The sequence below is a fragment of the Malurus melanocephalus genome, unplaced genomic scaffold (assembly GCF_030028575.1).
Source record: "Malurus melanocephalus ecotype Western Australia unplaced genomic scaffold, MMel_1.1 scaffold_116, whole genome shotgun sequence".
In the NCBI taxonomy this organism is placed as follows: domain Eukaryota; kingdom Metazoa; phylum Chordata; class Aves; order Passeriformes; family Maluridae; genus Malurus; species Malurus melanocephalus.
In genome coordinates, this window is record NW_026623348.1 from 180144 (window position 1) to 200870 (window position 20727).

General features: G+C 40.7%; 1 protein-coding gene across 1 annotated transcript in view; it reads left to right on the forward strand.

The window, feature by feature from the left end:
• Nucleotides 1-9564: 9564 nt before the first annotated feature.
• Nucleotides 9565-20727, forward strand: part of LOC130575750 (tropomodulin-2) — a 24227-nt gene continuing 13064 nt past the window's right edge. The window contains exons 1-2 of the mRNA XM_057369867.1: nucleotides 9565-9770; nucleotides 10853-11009. Coding sequence (XP_057225850.1) covers nucleotides 9645-9770; nucleotides 10853-11009 — 283 coding nt within the window. The 5' untranslated portion in view covers nucleotides 9565-9644. The remainder of the gene's footprint in view (nucleotides 9771-10852; nucleotides 11010-20727) is intronic.

Genomic DNA, 20727 nt, shown 5'->3' on the forward strand with positions numbered 1-20727 from the left:
GGTGTGGCGGAGCATCCCCGGCGCGGGGCGCGGATGCGGGGCGGCCCCGGTCCGACCCCAGCCGTGCCCCGGGATCGCCGCAAGAACCTTGCGGGGCACGGCGGGCTCGGCCGGGCGGCCCCGCCACACCCGGGCTCGGCGGTGAGCGCAGCGCCCGCCCCGGCCGCCTCCGGCACCTCCGCAGCTTAGATCAGCGAGTGCGCGCCTGTTTATTGCGGAGCGCTCGCATCCTCCGGGTCAGGCGTGGGAGGACAGAAATTAGATGGGGCAGTTTAATAAAACACGAAATGAAGGTGTTTGTGTCAGTGAAGATGAGCTGTCCCTCCTCGGAGATCTCCTGCCTTTTGTATGTCATMCATACGGCAGCACCGGCGGGGGTGGTTTCTGCTCCGCCGCCTGGGAGCGGGTCGGAACAAACGAACCAATGGCAGGCTCAGGAAYAGCACGCTGATTTAGGAAATTTAGTAGCGTTTCCAAGGGCTCGAGGAGCAATGTGTACCCTCAAAACCTGCACGTTGGCATTAGATATCACATACTCTCTGTTCTGTCATCTTCTTATTAAAAATTATCAGGGTGCCCTAATTCAAGGGGATTTGCTTTGATGGAAACTTAGGGGGAATTTCTTCACACAGCTGATCGTTGGGAAACATGTAGAGATAACTGAGGACTATAAACACCAAAAAATAAATAATGGTTATATTTATGTAACCATTCTGAGCTTAGCAGTGACATAAACTTCTGAAAAATTTTTAACATCATTACCAATGAAACAAATTCAGAAATTTATCAGTATCGAACATCAATTTAAAAAGAAATGGAAGGGATTATATGTTTATACCATGAATGATACACTATATGAATTTATGCTTTTAAAAGTACTTGGTAGTGGAAATCTTCAGCAAGTTATTGAGTTGCCTATTTGTAGTAAATAGATGCAGTCTTTCAATTTCTTGTCATATGGAAGCTTTTCTTTAACTGATCATTCTCAGAAATTGTCCTTGAACTTCCTCTGTTCTTCCCTTCACTCTTGGAGATAGGAACATGTAATGGGGAAGAAACACCTGGGACCAGCTGGCCTAGTACTGTAGGCATCCTCTAATTCTTTGCAAGGGATACAGTTACTAGAAAACTGAAAGGGATGCACRGTAATATCTCACTGAATTACAATATTACAGACCTTTCCATGTTATTCTGCACTCATTTGCAGAATGCTGTTTGACTGCCTGCCTGCCTTTGCTGTGGTGCTCTGTGTTGTGCACTGGTTTCCACCATGGATATATTTCAATTTTTACCACTGTGTAAGAGAAATGAAGACAGTTATGTGACTCATTTTTAGTGACTTCACCAAACTAAATTCCTTATGTGTCGTTTTTCTCATTCATCCAGCTTGGTTGTATGTTTGAACTAAGCCAGTAGCCTCTCTGATCTTGATAATCTAAATAATTTTGTTCAAAATGGTATGCTGAGGCTGAGGTGGCTGTGCAGGGTTTTGCACTGAGGCCCCGGGTAGCATCCTGTAGGCACAGGTATTTGCACGTGGTGGGTTAATAGTGGGGTGATTGCCTGTGTTCTGTTTGACCACAGGAGACAAGTGTAGTATTGTTCTGTTTAACAAGTGCAGTTTGGTTATTGTTATTATTTGGTGCCACAGAAATCTCTAAACTTAGTTTTTAAATCCTTCTTTCAAAGAGCAGCTGGGACTGAATGTCCAGCTGCTGTGCTAAAGATGGGAAATCTGAGATCAGCGGTGACAAAAAGGTAGCACTTGGTTTGCTATCTGCTTGCCGTACAGGTGGAACAATGCTCGTGTTAATGTTACCCCGTGTCCTTTTTCTCCTATTGATGTTTCCAACACGTGGAAAACAAACACTGGGGCTGTCGTTTCCAGGACTGCTCTGATCTACTTCGTGGTAAAAAAAAACAAAACCAGGTAATTCCTTCTGCTGCTTGTTGTTTCAGCTGTCAGGATGTGCACATCATGTGTGGTTTCTGGCTTTGGTTTACAGATAAAATGCAAAAAATGTTCGTTGTTRTGATGTCTGTGTTGATTGTAAGGAGAAAAAGCAGGTTAGGAAAGATGCAAAAGAGGTTTATTTAGAAGGTGCCTACCAGTGGTCATTATTAAGGATCCCAGTTGTGCACTCGGTAGCACATGCTCATGCCCAGCCTTTGGTCTCTCTGCTGTGTTTTCATGTGGTGTATGTTGTTCAATTAAAAGATCCCCTTAAATGAACCAGACTGTCCGTGGACGAAGGGACCCATAGCCAAAGGAAAAGCTCTCCAATGCCTGACACTTGGAAGATGGTTCAGTTCCTGATCTTGCCACAGRCTGCCCATTTGACCTCGAGCAAGGCATGTCTTTCTCCTGCCAGGGCACTGGAGAGGCTCTTGTGTGGCTGGTGGTGTTTGGGGCTCCACAGCAGTTGGTTCCAGGGGAATGTGATCAGTCAAGGAGGACATCAGACTGACTTTGGCTTTGGCTGGCTTTGGCTTCCCAAGTTTGCCTCTGTTCCAAGCTGCAGACACCCCATGTGTGCCTTGCTTTGCATTCCTGCTAGACGGGCTGATTACAGGGACTACAGTTCTTTACACAACACAAAATCTGGGGCACTGCACTGGATGAAGACCCCGCCTTATAAACATAACAGCTATTCCTGATGATGTGCATCATCCGTGTTGCCCTGGGGACCGCAGAGCAGTGGTGCTGTGTCACAGGACTGGGAGCCTGTCAGCTCGGGGGCAGTGCTGCCCGGGGGGTACCGATCCTTACCTGCTCCGAGTGAATCAGCACCTGGAATGAGACCATTTTCTTGTTCTTGCTGTCAAATGGGCACTCTTGGCCTTATCTGAGGGCCATCAGTGTGCCATCACCAGKACAGCTCAGCAGCAGGGTGTCTCTGTTCACGTCAGAGTGGAGCTTGCAGATGACAAACTGTGGGTGGAGCTGCCAATTCAGTCTATTTTGCCTATATAAAAAGACTCTGTCCTCCACGATTCTCAGCCTTGCACTTCACACCGCCCTCAGTTTCAGACAGTAACTATGAAACATTTTAATCTTAGATGAGCTAATTAACCTTGCGCAGATTTTCAAACAATGGCTTCAATTCTATAAACGGAAGRACCCTACCTTCCAGTTGTACAAAGYTGCCGGTTGCAATGAGCAGAAAGATTGTTTCATTAGTTTATAACTAAACTTTACCCGTCTGAAAGCCAAGGGGAGTGTTCATCTGCTGGAGATAGGACAGAGGAACAGGTCTCTGGTCTTTTCCATTTCCTATACTTGATGCATCACTGAAATGTCAGACCACCATATACACAATCCCAAAAACATCTGCAACTATTAGCTTTGTTCTGTCATCCTCTTCTGGGAGATAGGAATTATTTAATAGGAGTGATTTAAAGGTTGGGTTTTTAAAGTAACACTTAAATCATCATATAGTCACTGTGTAATTAGTCATCATATTATTGTCTGGAAACAATTCTAATGGTTATGATCTAAAAATACCATGATACGCAGAAACAAGCCGTAAATTCATCAGGCATTGTAAAGAAATACTTCCTTTCCAGGACTCAGTTTCATGTTTTGAATGGTTATGAGTAATATCACTAATGTTATTTTAGAAACAATCAGAAAATGATCCTTATGTAACATTATTCTGCATCACAGAAGCATCAGTGTTTCATCTTTCTTCCATCACCAGGGAAAAACCTTTCATCAGAGGGAGTACATCCCTTTATGTTGTCTCTAAATAACAGTGCTTTCATACRGATAATTTTGCAATATACATTGTGGATGTTTTTTTATAAAGGGCATGACTGAAGTCCCATTACAGTGAATTGATGTCCCACATTATATTTGCGTAGAAGTTATCAATCCCCCATTTAAGCAGCCAGCTGTGACATAAACTACAGAGCAGCATAAACATTAGCAAGGTTCAGAATGCCACATCCAATTATGAAGTGGAGTTTCTGATCACTGAATGATTATCCTAAAATTTCAAGCCTGGTCTAATATTAGGACAACATAATYRTTAATTATTTGCTGCTCTCTGTATMGGACCAGCCCAGTTGCTGGGAACAGAACATGTAGTAACCCTGTATTAACTCCGGAGAAAAACAGCATTTTAAATATCCAGGGATTCTGAGGGATTGTTTGCTGCAGGATGACAAAGGATGGCAGATGGGCTGGGAACAGAAGAGGTCTGGCCATGCTGTGCCTCTCCCAGAGCCAGCCCTGGGTCAGTGCCAAGTGAGCTGAGCTCTGTCCCCTGCCAGCCCCAGGGACACCTTCTGAAGGACCTGGCTCTGCAAGTCCCCAGACAGGTGATTTCCTTGGATCCACCATGTGACCACACTGTCCTGAGTGGAAAAGGGTTAGAAAAGGTGACTCAGATGGTGCAGTTCAATGCTCCTTATGTTCTGATGTTCTTCTGTAGTTGGGGGGAAACAGGCAGAAAAGTTGGGGAATTCTAGATTAAATACTTTTCTACAGATTTCACTTCCATTTTCTAGCTATGTGAGTTTCTTTGATACGTGTTTCGTATCTGTATCAGGACCTGCAACAAAAACTGTTCTCCTCATGCACACACAAACCCATTTCCTAATGCTGTATTCCTGTCACACTTGTGTTCCATGCTGGCCCTAATGTATTCCATCTAACTTTTCGGAGATTTCTGAACTGCCTACTGCAAAACATGATCTCCCAGTATACACCTCCCATATGTCCATGGTTAGAAACTACATTGGTACATTGATCTTGCTTGTTAAGTATAAAAATTATAAAGGAATCTTATTTTTGTGTCAAACAGTGGAGTATTTATATATATATTTTTTTTAAGTTTGAGCTTTTAACAGCCCAGCCTTATTTTTCATGGCCATTGCCAGACAGCAGAGAGGTTCCCTGTCTGGCACTGGATTTGGGGTATTGGTGGGGCACTCCCTTGCCTGGACAGCATGAGACAATCATCCTCCTGCTACTGAGCATCTGCTTGTGCTGCACAAATAYGGCTCTTAATCATAATGGCCCCAATCCTATTTATTTGGTCCAGTATCAATTTAACTTGGGATTAATYCCACCTGGTTTTTATTTTCATGTTTAGATACATGAGTCTATTTAAAGAAAGAGAAGTTTTTTTTCCACATTTACAGAGCAGTTTCACAASTGTTTTTGAAAACACAAATATCCATCACTGTGGATATGGAGATAGTTTAAAATAGGTCATGCATCAGAATTTCCTTTCTAAAGGTCAGTTGCCATGATTTGCAAAAATAAGAACAGTTTCTAAAATCTGATTATAAAAAAATACCTTTTTTCCCCTATAAAAATGCAAATAACTCTATTAGATTATTTCYTATTCCTCACATCTCTCTATACTTCATAAATGCACGTTGTCATTTCTTCATAAATGTACATTCTTCATTCTTAGCTTGTACACACTATCAGACCTGGAAATTCACATCCTCTGTATCTCAGTATTCTCATCTCTACAGGACCCCCTGCACAGATGTTTCTCTAAGTGTGTAGTCTATGCTTTAGGCAGCAGGAGTGACCTGAAGTACATTTGTAGCTGCTGGTCCATAGGAGATTCTACAGCTGAGGGTGTTCCAACACTTCCTAAGGGATCCAAGCAAATGCCAGTGGGGCCTCTCAGGCATTCAGCATTAATTCAGCAGAGGAGTGATTCCCTCTCAGAAAGAAACATCTGTATCAGCAGTAGAAGATTACAACAGTGTTATGGTATCAGCAGAAGCTGCAGCCTGRCTCCTCTGGAAAGCCCTTTCAGAAGTGGATAAACATAACAAAAATGTACTYATGGGACATGGCAAGGTATAGAGGGGTTATATCAGAGCAGGTGCAAACACACAGAGCAATGATGATTTTATGTAGGCTGACTAATGGCATCCTTTTTCTCTTTGAAAACATGTTTTGAATCCTGATGTTGACAGGAATGTGTGAAAAGCTGCTCCAAATAAAACTGTGTGTATTTCTTTCTTTAGAAGGAATGAGAAATACAAATATAACAAGGGGCTCTTTGAAGCTMACTGTGAAACCTCTGGGCTCCACAAAGATTTAAAAGTAGCACTTGGGTAGCAGAAATGCCTCTTACAGTTCTGCCYCCTCCAGACTGAGCACAGATCTCACCGTTGGGCTTTGTGTTAACAGTGGGGGCTTAGACCCATGAGAAACTATGGTGCTTCATACTGAAACTCSGTGGAGAAAAACAGATAGGATTTGTGCTCCCCCATTCTTTAATCTCCTCTTTCACTCTTCCCAGCAAGTTTGAAGGGAAACTCCACAGTGTTATCCATMGTCCCTCATCCCTCCCTCAGTGTCCCTAATGCCGTGTAATACTCTGTGGTTAGATTGGCCGTTCCCTTCTGCTGTGGGACACTTGATCTGCWTTTATCTGCCCACAGTAACAGCAGCATGGAGCTCTTGGTTARGACTGCTTTTTTAACTTACTAAAGTTTTCATACAGAAATCGTAACAAAGCAAACCCAGTGGATGTAGTATGCAGGAAGTAAATAGTTTGTACACTCAGGCCACAGCAAGGAGCTGCACAGACAGCATATGGCTCTGTTTATATACACAAAATTAACAGTATGCAATCCAATTAGGAAGGTGGAGATCCTTATCATCACATTAGCCAGCGGTTTCCAGCGTGTGTGAATCAAGACTTCAGCATTTCCTTCCTGGACTGACTGATGCTGAATTGTTGGATTTATCTCGTTCCCTTGGTTTCTGATACTGTGACTCTGGTGAAAGGTCGATAGGAGCATAAACCCAGGCTGTGAGCAATGGGCGTTTCAGCAGAATGAAAGCTCCAGAAAAGCTTTACTGCTTTCAGGGATTGTGGACAAAGAAATTCCCTAAGCAGTGTCTTCTGCTTTTGTTCAGTCACAAAAGAGTAGGATTCTGTGGTGAAAGGGAAWCTGTCAAGGGAATTTCTATTGCAATTATGTGCATGCAAGGAAAGCAGGTTTCAGGCTCTCCCATGCACTGCCAATCTAGTAAGGGTTATTCAGCACGGTGCTTCATGCCATGAGAGAAATTAGACTGACACATCTGTAACATCTGCGTTTATATTTCTCTTCGGGGTATCCCTGCCGCACATGGTCAAACTCCTCTTTGTAATAATTAAGAGGAAACAGTTACAATATTGAGAGCTGTCACCTGTTTAAAGTGTTTTCCCTCTGTGGCTGAGGAACTTGGGCAATTCACAAAGAAATTTTGTGTCTGGTGCACACAAATCATACCTGGCAGTACCTCCCCAGGAGCACCTGGGCTCAGCTTTGCAGACTTTTCCCCAAAAGCTCTCAGCTCCATGGCCTTGCTGACACCAGTGAGACAATTCCTATAATCCTGCAGTGCTGTACATCCCGAGGAGAGGTCCTGCTAGCAGGTGTGGACTGCTGACCCTCAGCCAGGGAACTGTCTTGTACTCTTACAAGCTGCTTTTCCTACAATATTTAATTACCCTAACCTYGGGATTACATTTCCGTCTTCTCCAGGGATGCGATTAAATTCTCRTAAAATAGCCATTTAAACTTAATTAGTTTTAAAAAGCTGTAATCCCCTCAAAGAAATTTTTTAGCTCAGTTAATGACTGCTAGCTGAARTGTTGTTTGTAATGAGTTTATCCAAAGGAACTTGGAGAATGTCTTAGTGCAGAATGGTGTACTGCAGCTCAATTTGGTTTTACAGCTCAAACAAAGATACTTATCATTTTAAAATATAATGCTTTCATTATTTAACAAGTAATTTTGATTAAAAATGGCATTGATTACATACATAGMAAACTAGTGTTCTTCTTAATCATCAAGTACAAAAAAATATTATCTCATTCATACTATTTTTGGCCAAAATATCCCTCACACTCATCACATACGATGAAATATTGGTATTATGAGAAAATTTTGCAGTGGTTGTAACTGTGAAATATCAGATGCTGACTACGTACCTAAAACACAGTTTAAAGAATGGCTTAAAGTTCTCAGTTTAAAGAATGGTTGAATTCTATCATGAYTTTTGGAATGGCTTGTTGATGTTGTTATGCTAGGAAAACAGCAGCAACAAACAGCAGGAATAAGGAAAAAAGAGTGTGTYGGCAAAATAATGATTTTTCTTGGAATAGGATGTTTAGGTGTTTCAAATCAAGGCCTRTTGTGCCTTACAGTAGTCATAGAATTCCAGATATTTCAAATTTGTAAGTTTATTGATTATTCCCTTCTCTTTCTATAGTTGCTGATTTCTAGTCTTTTTGATAAATAGAAAAATTAGATATGTTTCAATATTCAGTATTTAAATAGTGAAAGTCCTAAGTAYAGGAAATATTTACATTTGGATTTGGAATAAAAGAAAAATAAAAATCAGGCTTCCAGCTCAYATGAAAGGGAACAGAACACACATGGATTTTATCAGCTTGTGACAACTAAAGACCTGGCCAAAGGAAATTAGAGCTGGGGTTGATGTCTAAACCCGTGGTAGGTGCCAGTTGTCTGGTTTCCATATCTACCATAACTCTGAAATTTGTGAATGCAAAAACTCAGCTGTARAGCTGCACAGCCAACTGTGTAATTTGGAGAGTGCTGCTGCTGCTGTGGGAAACCGGGCAGACTTAGGGGGGGTCTGGAGTGCACTGAAATACCCCAGTTAATGCTGTTTCTGATCATAAATTAATTATCTTTCATTCCATCCCTTTACAGCTGATTCTGGTTCTAGAACTTGTTCTGGACAAGAAAAAAAAAAGAGCAAGTAAAGACAGAGAGTCCTTTGTCATAATGTCATATGACAGATAATATGACAATGACTGTTGTGGTCATGCAAATGAGATCTTCTTGTTCCTGGTCAGTTGGGATCATCTAACAAGGCATCATTCAAGTTTTAAAATGAAATTAATCTGTAAAATACTAATTCCGTATTTTTTCATGACTGTTTTGAACTTCTGCAGATCCCCCATGTAGCAGACTGAATGACAGCTAATATTTTGAGCTATAACTCGCATATCTTCACTCCAAGAATTTTGATGATGAGTGCTATCATTTTTAGCCAAACATGCTGAAATAAGACTAATAACCAGTGTACCTGAAAAATGCTTAGGTAACCAGAATGTGCCAAAAAGTCAGCCAAGATAATGTGGGTTAGCTTTCAGCACAGCAAAGCTGGAATAAGATAGAATACCTCAAGGCATAACATTTTGGTTTTTGTTTGTCAGTGTTGTCTGTGACGACCTCTTTCCTCTGCTTTTGGCCAAAAGAGCAAACAGATACTGTTTCCATTCAAATGAAATAAACCAGATGTATTTCTACGGAAAAGGAAAAGTTCCTCATACTTTCCTCATCCGTGTCTCTAAGTGTCTGTTTGCTGCTGCCCCCAGATTTATTGTACCTGTCCTTGCTACTCCTTGGCTATTGCTGCCCAGGGTGTCCCACACCCCCGTGCTGTGCCAGGACACCTTGCTGCTTTGTTTTCATTAATCAGTGTCAATGTGACCCGGAGCACGCGGGCTTTCCAGGACTCTCAGCGAAATGGAGATGCTCATAATGCTTTATTGTTAACAGTGAGTGAGGCCACGAGGAGCTCAGTRGCCCTGAATGGTTGAAATCTCCAGCAGCAGCAGCAGTCGAGCAGTGCAGCAGGAGCCATGTCTCTGCCCTTCCGAAAAGAGCTGGAGAAGTACAAGAATATCAATGAAGATGAAATACTCAGCAAGCTCTCAGAGGATGAACTGAAGCAGCTAGAGCATGTTCTCGATGACCTTGATCCTGAGGTTAGTGGTGATAATTCAAATACTGCCTGTTAGAAATATTGCAGCATTTTATATTTGTATTCTGGCACAGTAGGACAGCGTACCCCAGAGTATGAGCAGCTCAGCTGCAGACACTGTGGTTGTATTCCTGCTGTGATGTGCACCTTGCTTCTGTCCAAGTCACTGTGCTCTTTGKCTATCCCATGTCTGTTTGGACAGGAGCTTGTCCGCAATCTAAATCTTTAATCATGTTGGCACAYTGCAACACAATGAGAAGCTTTTTATGGCTGTTATTTCTGAGCATGGCAAGAAGCAAACACAACCTATGTTTATGGAGATCAGGTTTTTTGAGCTTCTGAAATCTGGTGGCCATGGATCAGATTTACTGTGCACGTTCTGGCCAGTGATGATGTGTTTCTGAARTACTCCAGGGCACCTTCAACACGTTGGCTTTGCTGCACGTGCACTGCAAAGTCCACCTGCCTATATTCCTTTCTGGGATTTTGTGGATTGAAATATGGGGGCCTTCTGTGTATTCCTGTGTTACAGGATGCAGATGAAATCCCATGATCCCACAGCTACATGTTGAAAGTGAGAATTTTCTGCTTACTTCCTCATACTCTGAATAGCTGAATTTGAAGTCTACCTCATTCAGCAGTCTCTTTAGTGCATGCCATTCATTTCTGAAGTCTGARAGACATCTGCTTTAGAATGAAAGGAATTTTTTTAATGAGAGTGAGAAAAACAGTCAGGAAAAGGAGTAAAGGAATAGAAGGACCTATCTAGAAAATTTATCCTCATCTATATACCTGGATTGCAAACTCTGGTTATAATATGAGTAACACAGAGGAATCTGATCTTACTTAGTTCTTCAGTGCTGTGACTGTAAATATGGTTAACAAAAACATTAATAGATAGTAAATCAAGAAGATGGAATGATATACTGGGTTTAATGGTTGCATTTAGGTGATGTGTGTTACTGCTGTCATCAAAGAGCATTATGCAAAGAATGATTTCACTATAAACCAACAGCACTGCAGTGGGATTTGGAACACTGTGTGAAGCTGTCTCCTGTCCTTTCCATGCCTCCYTCTCTCTCACAGAATGCCCTGCTCCCAGCAGGATTTCGGCAAAAGGACCAGACCACTAAACCTGCCACGGGCCCCTTCGACAGAGAGCGCCTGCTCTCCTACCTGGAGAAGCAAGCACTGGAGCACAAGGACAGAGAGGACTTCGTACCATTCACAGGGGAAAAGAAAGGTACTGTCCATCCCCACGTTAGCATTGGATAATGGACTGTGTGGGTGCAGCCACTGCTGCCTGGCTTTGTGTGGAATATTGTGGGACACAAGAGCTGGAGGCTGTGGCGGTACAGGACAGGGCTCAGCTCCAGGGGAGTGAAGGGGTGATGAAGGGGTGGCTGAGCTGCTGTGCAGTGTCTGTCTTGCTGCCCTGCAGTCCCAGGGGCCTGTCCCAGTGGCAGATTAATGCCCTTTTGAGGGCTGCAGGAACACARGAAAGGGTTTGGTCAGCACTCCCTGGTCAGCAGTGCCTCTGGGTGCACCCAGGCGTGGACAAAGGTGCCCTGGCCAACCCTGCRGGGACTGTTCCCTTTCCAGCACTGGGCCCATGCAGGGGTTTTGCAGTGGGGAGGCATTCAGGAGAAAACACATACATTCCTTTCTGAGTTAATATTGTCTATGACTGCTGTCACAGCTCAGGGAATACTCTTACAAAAACATAAGTATTTTTCCACTTGTTTACTAGCACATCTAGCAGTGCTATTGACGCAGACARTTTCCCTGCTACCCTTGTCCTACAGCTGCAGGAAAAAARGGGGRAAAACAGGAAAACCTAATTCTAATAATTTAAACACTGGTAGGATAACCTTAGGGCAGGAACAGTCATAATTTGAGCAAACAATATTCCTTTAGCACCATCATCTCCTTTTTCCTTGTTTATAAAAAGTGGACAAAAATGTCAGCCTCAGGCAACCCCTTCATTCAAGAAGGAACTTCCTATGTCTGGGTCCATTTCTGGCCGCGTAATGGATTTACCATTATTTCAATGTGATTTGCTTAAGGGAAAGCTTCCAGGAAGTTRAGGGCAGCATTTTTTTCTTTATGTATCATTACCAAAGATGCACAATGTTATTTATGTAACACTTTATAGAGCAGGAGTTGTTACTATCATTACATGGTATTCTCAGTCTTTGAAACAGTGATTTCAGGCAAATGAGACATTTTTCAGCTAAATATGATGYKCATGTTATTTTGCCATGCAGCATAYTTTTAAAGCTRYTTTTCTCCCATAAAAACGTCTGCTCTTTGTGTGCTCTTCACGGGGCTGATTCTGAGCCCAGTGACCTGCAGCAGTAACAGGGCAGAGATTCTGCCAGTAGCAGAAGTGGTCAAGCACCTATTGTGCAGGAAGAAAAGCAGTTTACTGTAGTATGGATTTATCACCAATTGTTCCCAGTCTCCTGCACACTGCTGTGTCAGAGCAGTACAAATTACTGCTTGCAGGTCTCTTCATTTTTATAGCAACACCTTCAATCAGGTTTCACCCTACTGATATTTACTAGGACTAAGATTTTGCCTGTTTTTCTGTAGATATGTCTGACCTCTCCAAATAAGTCTGAAACATAAGTGCACACAACCCAGCAGTGTGTGGAATTGCATATACCCACAGGACTGGCCCATGATCTATGCAAAAGAGGCCCTGTACTGTCCCTGACAGGGGTACTCTATGGATTGGCCTGCTCATTCCATTTCAGTTTTCTTTTGATGAAGCTAAAGCAACATTAATCCTACATTTGCTTCCAGATGCCTTCTAAGTGCTTATTAGTGCTGCTTATTAGTTCCTGGTGTCTCTGGAGTGGAAATACCACTGCTTTGCAAACACAACCAACCACATATTTCAATTCCCCTCAARCACAGAGTGAATGCAGCCCTCCTAGCATTTAAAGCTGTTCTTAATTTAGCTTTTGATTCACTGTGTTCAATTATTTCAAAATTAAAATTTCAAGAATTATCACAATTATGGGGTAGTGAYAGCATTTTTAGGCTAAAGGAATTCTTCCCTTAATTTCCTGTGTTCTTTGTGCAATACAAATTCATGACAAAATCWTCAGTATCAGCTTTAGCAGATTAAGTCAAATGAAAACAACCATGTGTTCTGTGATTTCTGCAGTSATTTTACAATTACAGTCTAAACACAAAGAATTATACTACATTTTCTTTGAAGCCAAAGGCCAAACGCTATGAAAATACCCTTTGTTTCTTTGTTAGTTAGAAATAACTGAATTAATCCAAGATCTGATGAGGTCCAGCACCTTGACAATTGAGAGCTGATGGGCTGCACAGTGTCATTTTTGTGCTGCTTTAAGGGAACTGGCTTTGAGAACACAGTTGTTTATTTTGAGCTGGACATATCCTGAATTGGTATTTGAGTGTCAGCGCTGCTGCCCCTCCCTGGCTTGGCAGGAGGTGTCCTACAGAAACACCACCAAACTCCCAGCACTGCCCTTCACTKCCTCCTTTCCTTCTTCTCCTTCCCCCTTGCTTTGCACTGCAAAGATTTCATGCAGAATCTGAGCCTTATCAAACATGCAGCTGAAATCTCCATCTGCCAAATGTGCTGAGTTCTTCCCATGGGTTGTGTGATAATCCTGCTGGTGCAATGTGATGAATATTGTACAAAGTCCACGTGTGGTTATTTCTGGATCTTAGAATCCATGCTTGTAACTGCAGTTTTACTTATTTTAACACTCAATTGAAAAACAATAACGACAGGATGGCTGTATTAAAATACAAATTACTTGTAAATTATAAGAAGATATTTCCTATACAAGRAAGCAAAGTAATCCTGCAAAGACATTTTCAAGAATTTAAATTTCTAAAATATGTCCTTAGACACATCTAAAGAAGGATATCTCTTGAGGAAAATCTTATTTYTCACCTTCTGCATGTTGATGGTCTTTAAGTTGTATTTATGGATTGGTAAATGTATCTATGATTATATTATGTAATTTCTGTTAAATTATTTATTTAACCTATGGAAGCATTGCAGTGTAGCCATTCTGTAAATAACCTGCAATTATTTGACACTATTTCTGCTGGTTAAAATTAAATTCTCAAGCAACTCTAAAATGCATCCAGTCGTGTATATTTGGGAGGTGTTGATGCCAATGTGCATTTATGACCTAAGAGTATTTGTATGTCAGTAGGATTAGAATGTGTCAGTGTTGTTAGAACTTTTGTCAGTGTTTTGTTCTGTGATATTTGTCTGTCACTGGGAAAGAATTTATTTTTTCAAATTTAGGAAGTGGGATGCTTCTGCTAAATGTTAAGTGACATTTCTACCAGTTCCTACACTTATCATACAAAGCTAAAATTAACTTGAAATTTATTGATGAGCCAAAAAGGTGACATTTAAAATATTCTTCTTCCAGAACAGTCTGTGGTACATCATTATTTTTATCTACTATGACTGCCTCTCCTTTTCTTGTTGTAAATGTTTTTTTATGGAGTTCTTGACCAAGAAGCAATACCAAGCAGCTGCTGAAGGACAAAACTCAGTTGCCTGTGTTGCTCTCTATATGCTGWGCAACCATAAGGTTTTGATTGTCCTAGAAAACAAGCCAAACCAAATTCCAGAGCTGACAGGGATATCCAGAGTGGYTAAAACACAGGAAGTGTTAAATATGATCCCCGAGATGGGGGTGCTGATTATGCAGGAATTGCCTTGTTTTCGATTGTAATTGTGGTTTCAGGAGGTTGCAGATATTTGKCAAAAACAGTCAAAYGTATGGAATRCATTAGGGTTTTGGCCCTCTGCCAWATTGCAGCTTGGTAATGTACTTCATTAATTGCTGTACAAAAAAGGTTTTAGGCCTGTATGGGATAAACCTCAGATTTCAATGGAGACCCAAGTTTTGCCTGAACTGGGGCTGAAATGGTCACAGGCACACACTCAAAACTGACCACTGAGAAATGTTTTCAGGCTGCTTTACCCACACCTCTCTAACACAAGCCAGGCCTTGGTGCTTCATTTGAAATGTCCCCTTGAGTGGTATGAAATGATCTTGTGGCTTTCAGGAGCTCCTGAGCAACACAGATGTTTGTTAGTAATGAATAGTGGAGGTGAAGAGTTAGGACTGATAACTGGGGCCATGGTGATGGGCAGTTTGTAGYTGCTTATTTCATGTATTTTTTAATTAGTTCCTACTTAGGATAAATACTCTAGAAATCCTTACATAGAACCTGATGCTCTGTGGAAATWAGTGACCCACTGCACTTAACACTTATAGCTGGAACAAGTGGTTATCAGACTGCCATCCCTTCCACATKAAGCCTTTTCTGTATCATTTTCAAGTTCATGAATGATCCAGGAATAAAAAGAAAAGGGGCAGTGCAGGTATCAGATATTCCAGAGCTCTGTTGGTGCTGTTTTCTCTGCAATCTGTGTGTCTCACCTCAGTTAAGAGCTGAGTCCTGCTCTACTACAGACATAAACTGGTGACAGCATTTCTGKTCCTGCTCTGTTTCAGGGATTCTCTGAACTACATGGTACTAATGAATTGTAATTATAAAAAGTTCTGTTGTAAAGTATCATTAGATATGAAAGGTTGCTTTAAGGATTGCTGTTTCAACCCTTCACCACTGTCCCTGTTTTCCACAAAGTCTTCTGCTTCTTKCCAAACCATTTCATTTTGGATCTGWTCCAGTTCTCATCAAAGTCATGGAAAAACTCCAGTGGATTGGGCTATTATTTTTGTGGCTGGAAAGGGAAGGGGAACATGCTTGTGTGTGATTAAATACTAACATTTTAAGCTTATTGATAAAAGGGAAAGGGAAGGAAAAAAAGGAACATTCAATCAGAGAATTTCTGGCTAAACCCATGTTTTCAGTTGCTCTGGCAGAGACCATCTATGCTGCATGTGGTGCTATGCCAAGCAGAGTATCAGTACACAGCACCAGTAATAAGGACAGTCATTTTCAGAAGGTCAGAGTATTAGAGGAGATGCTAATGAGTTCCARTTCCACTGAGCCTAACAGACTGCTTTTAAAAGTTAGAGTTTGGTGCAGAGACACAGTATCTTTCTTASATTGACGTGGCAGTCATTTCACCCCCAATCCTTAAATGGTTTGTTTAAATTTTTGCMACCTTTTTCCTATTCTTTAGGGCTTAAATTTAGAACTGATGTTTGTGTCTTAAGGCACTGAAAKCGTTGCAGTTGCTGACAGTAATGCCTCTCGCCAGTGCCTTTCACTGATTGCTTTTGTAAGGCTCTTTTAGTTGCTCATGACTTTGCCAAACTTGCACAGTTCACAGTGAAATTTCCCATGCTGAGAGGCTGCCTCGAGTTGAATTTTTGGAAAGTGTCAGCAAAAACGACTTAGCTGCTTCCAAGAACAAGATTAGGAGAAAACACATTGTTTTATCCATCTAGAGTAAATCTTTCCAGCTGTTTTTTTTTTAATGACCTGCAGTGCCTCCATGCTTTGAAGAGGGGGCTTGAAATGTACRCCCTTTGGAATCCCCAGAGAAGTAAACTCAAGTTTGGCATCTTGAAAATATTGTGATTTCTTGTACATCCAGTTGGTTATAGCGTTCTCCAAATATTCCCCCTGCAGTGRGGGTTAGTGAGAGCTCTGCCCTCCTGTGCAGACAGCACATGTGACAGCAGAGTGCCCACAGGGACCTGGCATGGCTGGACTTTGGCATGTTTTTGGAATTGCTCATCTGAGAGGCCACAGTCACAGCAGGACCAAGGGCACTCTGTGCTCTGACAGAGCTCCCCTCCCTTTGTAAGGGCRCTGTAAAGCAGAGAGGCTGGGGCAGAGAGGTGGAGGGGGATTCAAGAGCTTTATGAATATTTCAGGATGAAGGACGAGATGTGGCAGCCCCGGGAAAGGAGCTGGAGAGGAGAGCAGTGGTAAGGAAGGGAAGGCAGAAGGAAAGGAGATGGTGGGAAGGGTCAGGATTCAAAGGTTTTTTAAAACCAGGAGACACAGATGGGGAAGGCACGGGGGCAATGAGGGAAGGAAAAGAGGAGAAGAACATGTTGGATGGGAGAAAAGAGGCCAGAAAGGAACATAACCAGTGTGGCATTCAGCTCTGCCCAKGTTTCAAGGGTCTGTGATGTCCAGGAGAACCTGAAGTGCAGTGGCAAAGTTTGGCTTTCTTCCTCSTCTGCCACCATTCCACAGCAGACAGACGAGTTTCTGCTCACCTGGGGGACAGGTAATCCAGAGGGCTGCTTTAGGACTGCATCCTAACTTGTAATAATCCATGTGAAGGTCTGAAGAAATTCTGGACTTCCTTCTGTTTTGAAAAGCACAGGCTGGGCTTTTGTTTATTTTTTTTTTTGAGAAAGCATCCTTTCCAGGAGAATTCTTTGAAGGGTATGGCTGCAGTGGCAGGATTACAGCACRCAGATCAAAGTCAAGGATACTGGAGCAACTTAAGTTCACTTTTYTGTGTTTATGCACAATAGATTTAATAACTTTGGAATGCTTATCTTTGCAACCTTCCTATTCCATTGTCATAATTTTTAAGGCATAGAATATGCTGACACTAATCCAAGAGCAATAGAACAGCAACAATTACCCTACTGCATTTTTATTAGTACTGGCGTTCAGCCTCATGCTTACTTGAACTTGGCCTGTTTTTTTCTTCATAACACAAATTTATTCTTGCAAAGAACTAATTTAGTTCCATTTTTATAGAATATTTGTAGGGAGGTGTTTAAGTAAACCTCAACAGAAAAGAATAGTGTAAAATGGAAAAAGGRAATCAGRTGTCTGTGATTTATGCAAGGCAGRTTTCCAGGATTATTGAATTTCACTCGCAAGGTCAGTGTAGCATTCTGTAATTGATAACAAACAGGCACTCACTGTGGTCAGTGATTCATTGAGAATTAAGAAGTAGTAAGTGTAACCAGGTATTTTCTTGAAAGTACAATAATCTGAGCTACAGCTTACATGGAAAGAAAGTACATTATTGTTTCACAATTATGGCAGAAAATGCATTTGTATTATAAAATTAAGTAAATATTCCTAAAAACTGACATTTTTATTGGCATAAATTGACATTAAGGATATTAATTGACAGAAATAAAAGGACTTTTTTTTACCACTAATGTAAATCTGCTTATTTCCCATTGCTCTTTGCTTTATTGAGTTTTGGCTTGTACAGTTTTGACTTGTACAAGATGGGAACAAATACTAAGTATATATTAAATATAAATAAACACTRAAATAAAAATGGTGGCAATTTCTATTTATTCATAAAATTTAAGGACATAAGAGGAAAGGAACATAAAGACATAAATTTAAGGACATAAGAGAAAACATACCAGAAATTATGTTCCAAATGCTGCAAAGTATAAATGAAAGTGAAATCCTCAAAATGTTTTTTTATATTGGACTAGCTAGTAAAATCCTGCCAACTGCACTATCCAAATTCCTTTCTTTYCCCCTCCCTATATAACAACAAATAAATAAACTTACTTCAGGAAAATGCACTTGAAGCAATTCCTGGTCAGTTAATAAATCCTTCTATCGATATGCACATGGTAGTTCACTATCACTGTATAAAGAAATGAAGTTTGAGATGCACCTCATTTCCTTGCTTTACTCTGACAATGCTTTAATAGGGGCATTTGCACAGTGATGGAAAAGAAACCTGGTGAGCTAAGTGGCAAAATTACATCTATGGTTCCATGGCTCTTCCCACTGAATTTCTTTTTTATAGAGAATTTGCTCTCCTTTTACCTTGATCCACATTTCTATATCTCTCTGTAGTCCTTTTCTCTGAATCCATCTTCCCTCTGGTTGTCAATGGATTTTATTTCCCATAGCCTCTTTTGAGGAAAACCTGAACCATATCATATTTCAGTATCAATAGAAGYTTTGTTTTTGCAGTGGGTGAAAAGGAGAAGGTCTGCTGTTAAACTGAGCCAGGACACARCTCTGCTCAATGTACTCACAGTGAGTCAGAAATCTGGTTGTAATGAGGTCACCCCAGACACTTATCCCAGTTTGACCAAAAGAAGGGGAGAATTGCAGTGATGCACACTTAAAATTTCACATTGAAAGAGAGCACCTGGGATTCCACACACTTTGGGTTTCTATGCTTGTGTAAAATGAAATTATATTTTACTGCAATTGAATTTTATTTTGCAGTTAAACGAAGAATATATTATCTTTATACAGAAGTGTGGTTATTTTTGTCTTGTTAACACTCAAGTAGCTCAAGTTATGTATAAACAGAATTTTTGTCACTGTGTTTTTCATTGGTAGAAAGTTGAGCTATTACCATTAAGACTCAGCACAGAACATTAGCATATTCTGGGGGGAAAAGATAACACAACCAACATTAATTATACCACACAGAATAAAGTAATAATAAAGTACCTTCTAAATACAGTGTGAATATAAAGAACACCAAGAGCAGCAGCCTTTCTTCATAAATCTCACTTTAAAATAATAAAATGTCACTATTCCTCCAAGGCTTCTCCCAAACAATAAATTTTAATTTGGACCATTGACTCAAGGAAGCCACAATCCATATTTTATTTTGTCAGTGAATTCCATGATGCACTGGATGATGAATTTACAATGTACAGATGTGGGACTAGGAGAGACCTCCTGAATCTTTAAACTCTGTCCTTAAATAATAAAGGAARACTGCTTCACAGCCGTCTATAAACAGACACACGGTTTGGAGTTGGTGGACAGGTAATAAATTCCTAATAACACATTAAATACATAAGCTTTTCTAACCTCCATCTGCTATGCTACAGCATTTCTTCACAGTGGAATGTTCTTATCTGGATAGCAGTAAAAAGAATATTTTTAAAACACCACTGGATGCCAGCAAGGCCAACATACATTAAAGATATATATTACTATCTTTGATGTGACCTTGCCCCTTTAAATACTTCATATAACCAATAATAGAATTTTTTTTTCTAAAACATTTGCCAAGAATGCTTTAAATGAAACAATCATTGGGAATCATATACASATTTAATGAGATTCGGGCTGTCATCCAAGAATTACATATGCCTGAAACAAATGTTTAAAATTGTATTCCTATATATGTGAACTGTACAGAAAAGGTATGAGCTGTACTGGTTTCCATTACCCCTTGATTTCTTGCCATGCAAGATACTTGGCCTACACATATCCAAATCCTGACAGGAAGACCAGCTGCACCATATATTGTGTCCAGTTTAGTCCAAACTCAAGGTCCTGTGTCCCCTCACAATGTTATGTGTGAAAGCACAGATCTTGATCAGTACTTGTTAAAAGTGTGACTTTTATCTTCTTGAAGCCTTTTCTTAAAAGATTACTTACTTAAAATATCACATGAAAAATAAATCATAATGTGATACTACTTTGTCTTTCTACATAACTTTCTGTCCAGTTTTGTACTCAGAAGTTGTTTAGCCTGGGTAGAAATATCTCTAAGGTAAATAATTTGAATCTATATCAATAAACCTTGCCAGAGTTTCAGAAATTTCCATCAATTTTTTTTTCTGAGCTCATTCAGTGACTTCAGACATGGCAGCTGACAGGATAAAAATGGCTGTAGACAGACTTGTATACAAGATACAAATGAACTGGAAATTACTACATAAAAATGATACTTTGGACCATAATGGGGACAAATGAAGCCACAAAAGGATGACAGCATTGAAAAACCAGTGGCAAAGCATTCGTGATTCAACACAAAATACCACAATTACATTTGTGAATGGTAACAATATCACCAACACAGTTTAAAATTGAACTATTTTAGAGACATTTTAGGAAGTCACAGGGTGTGCTTCAAGCATTACATCTGGAGTGCASTAAAAGAAAATTTGAAGTTGACAGTGGACCAAAAACTGTCATCAGACCTTCACTGCAACAGAATTAATTAAAGCCTGCTTGAGAAGCAGTCGTTAGGGACAAGATGAAGGGAG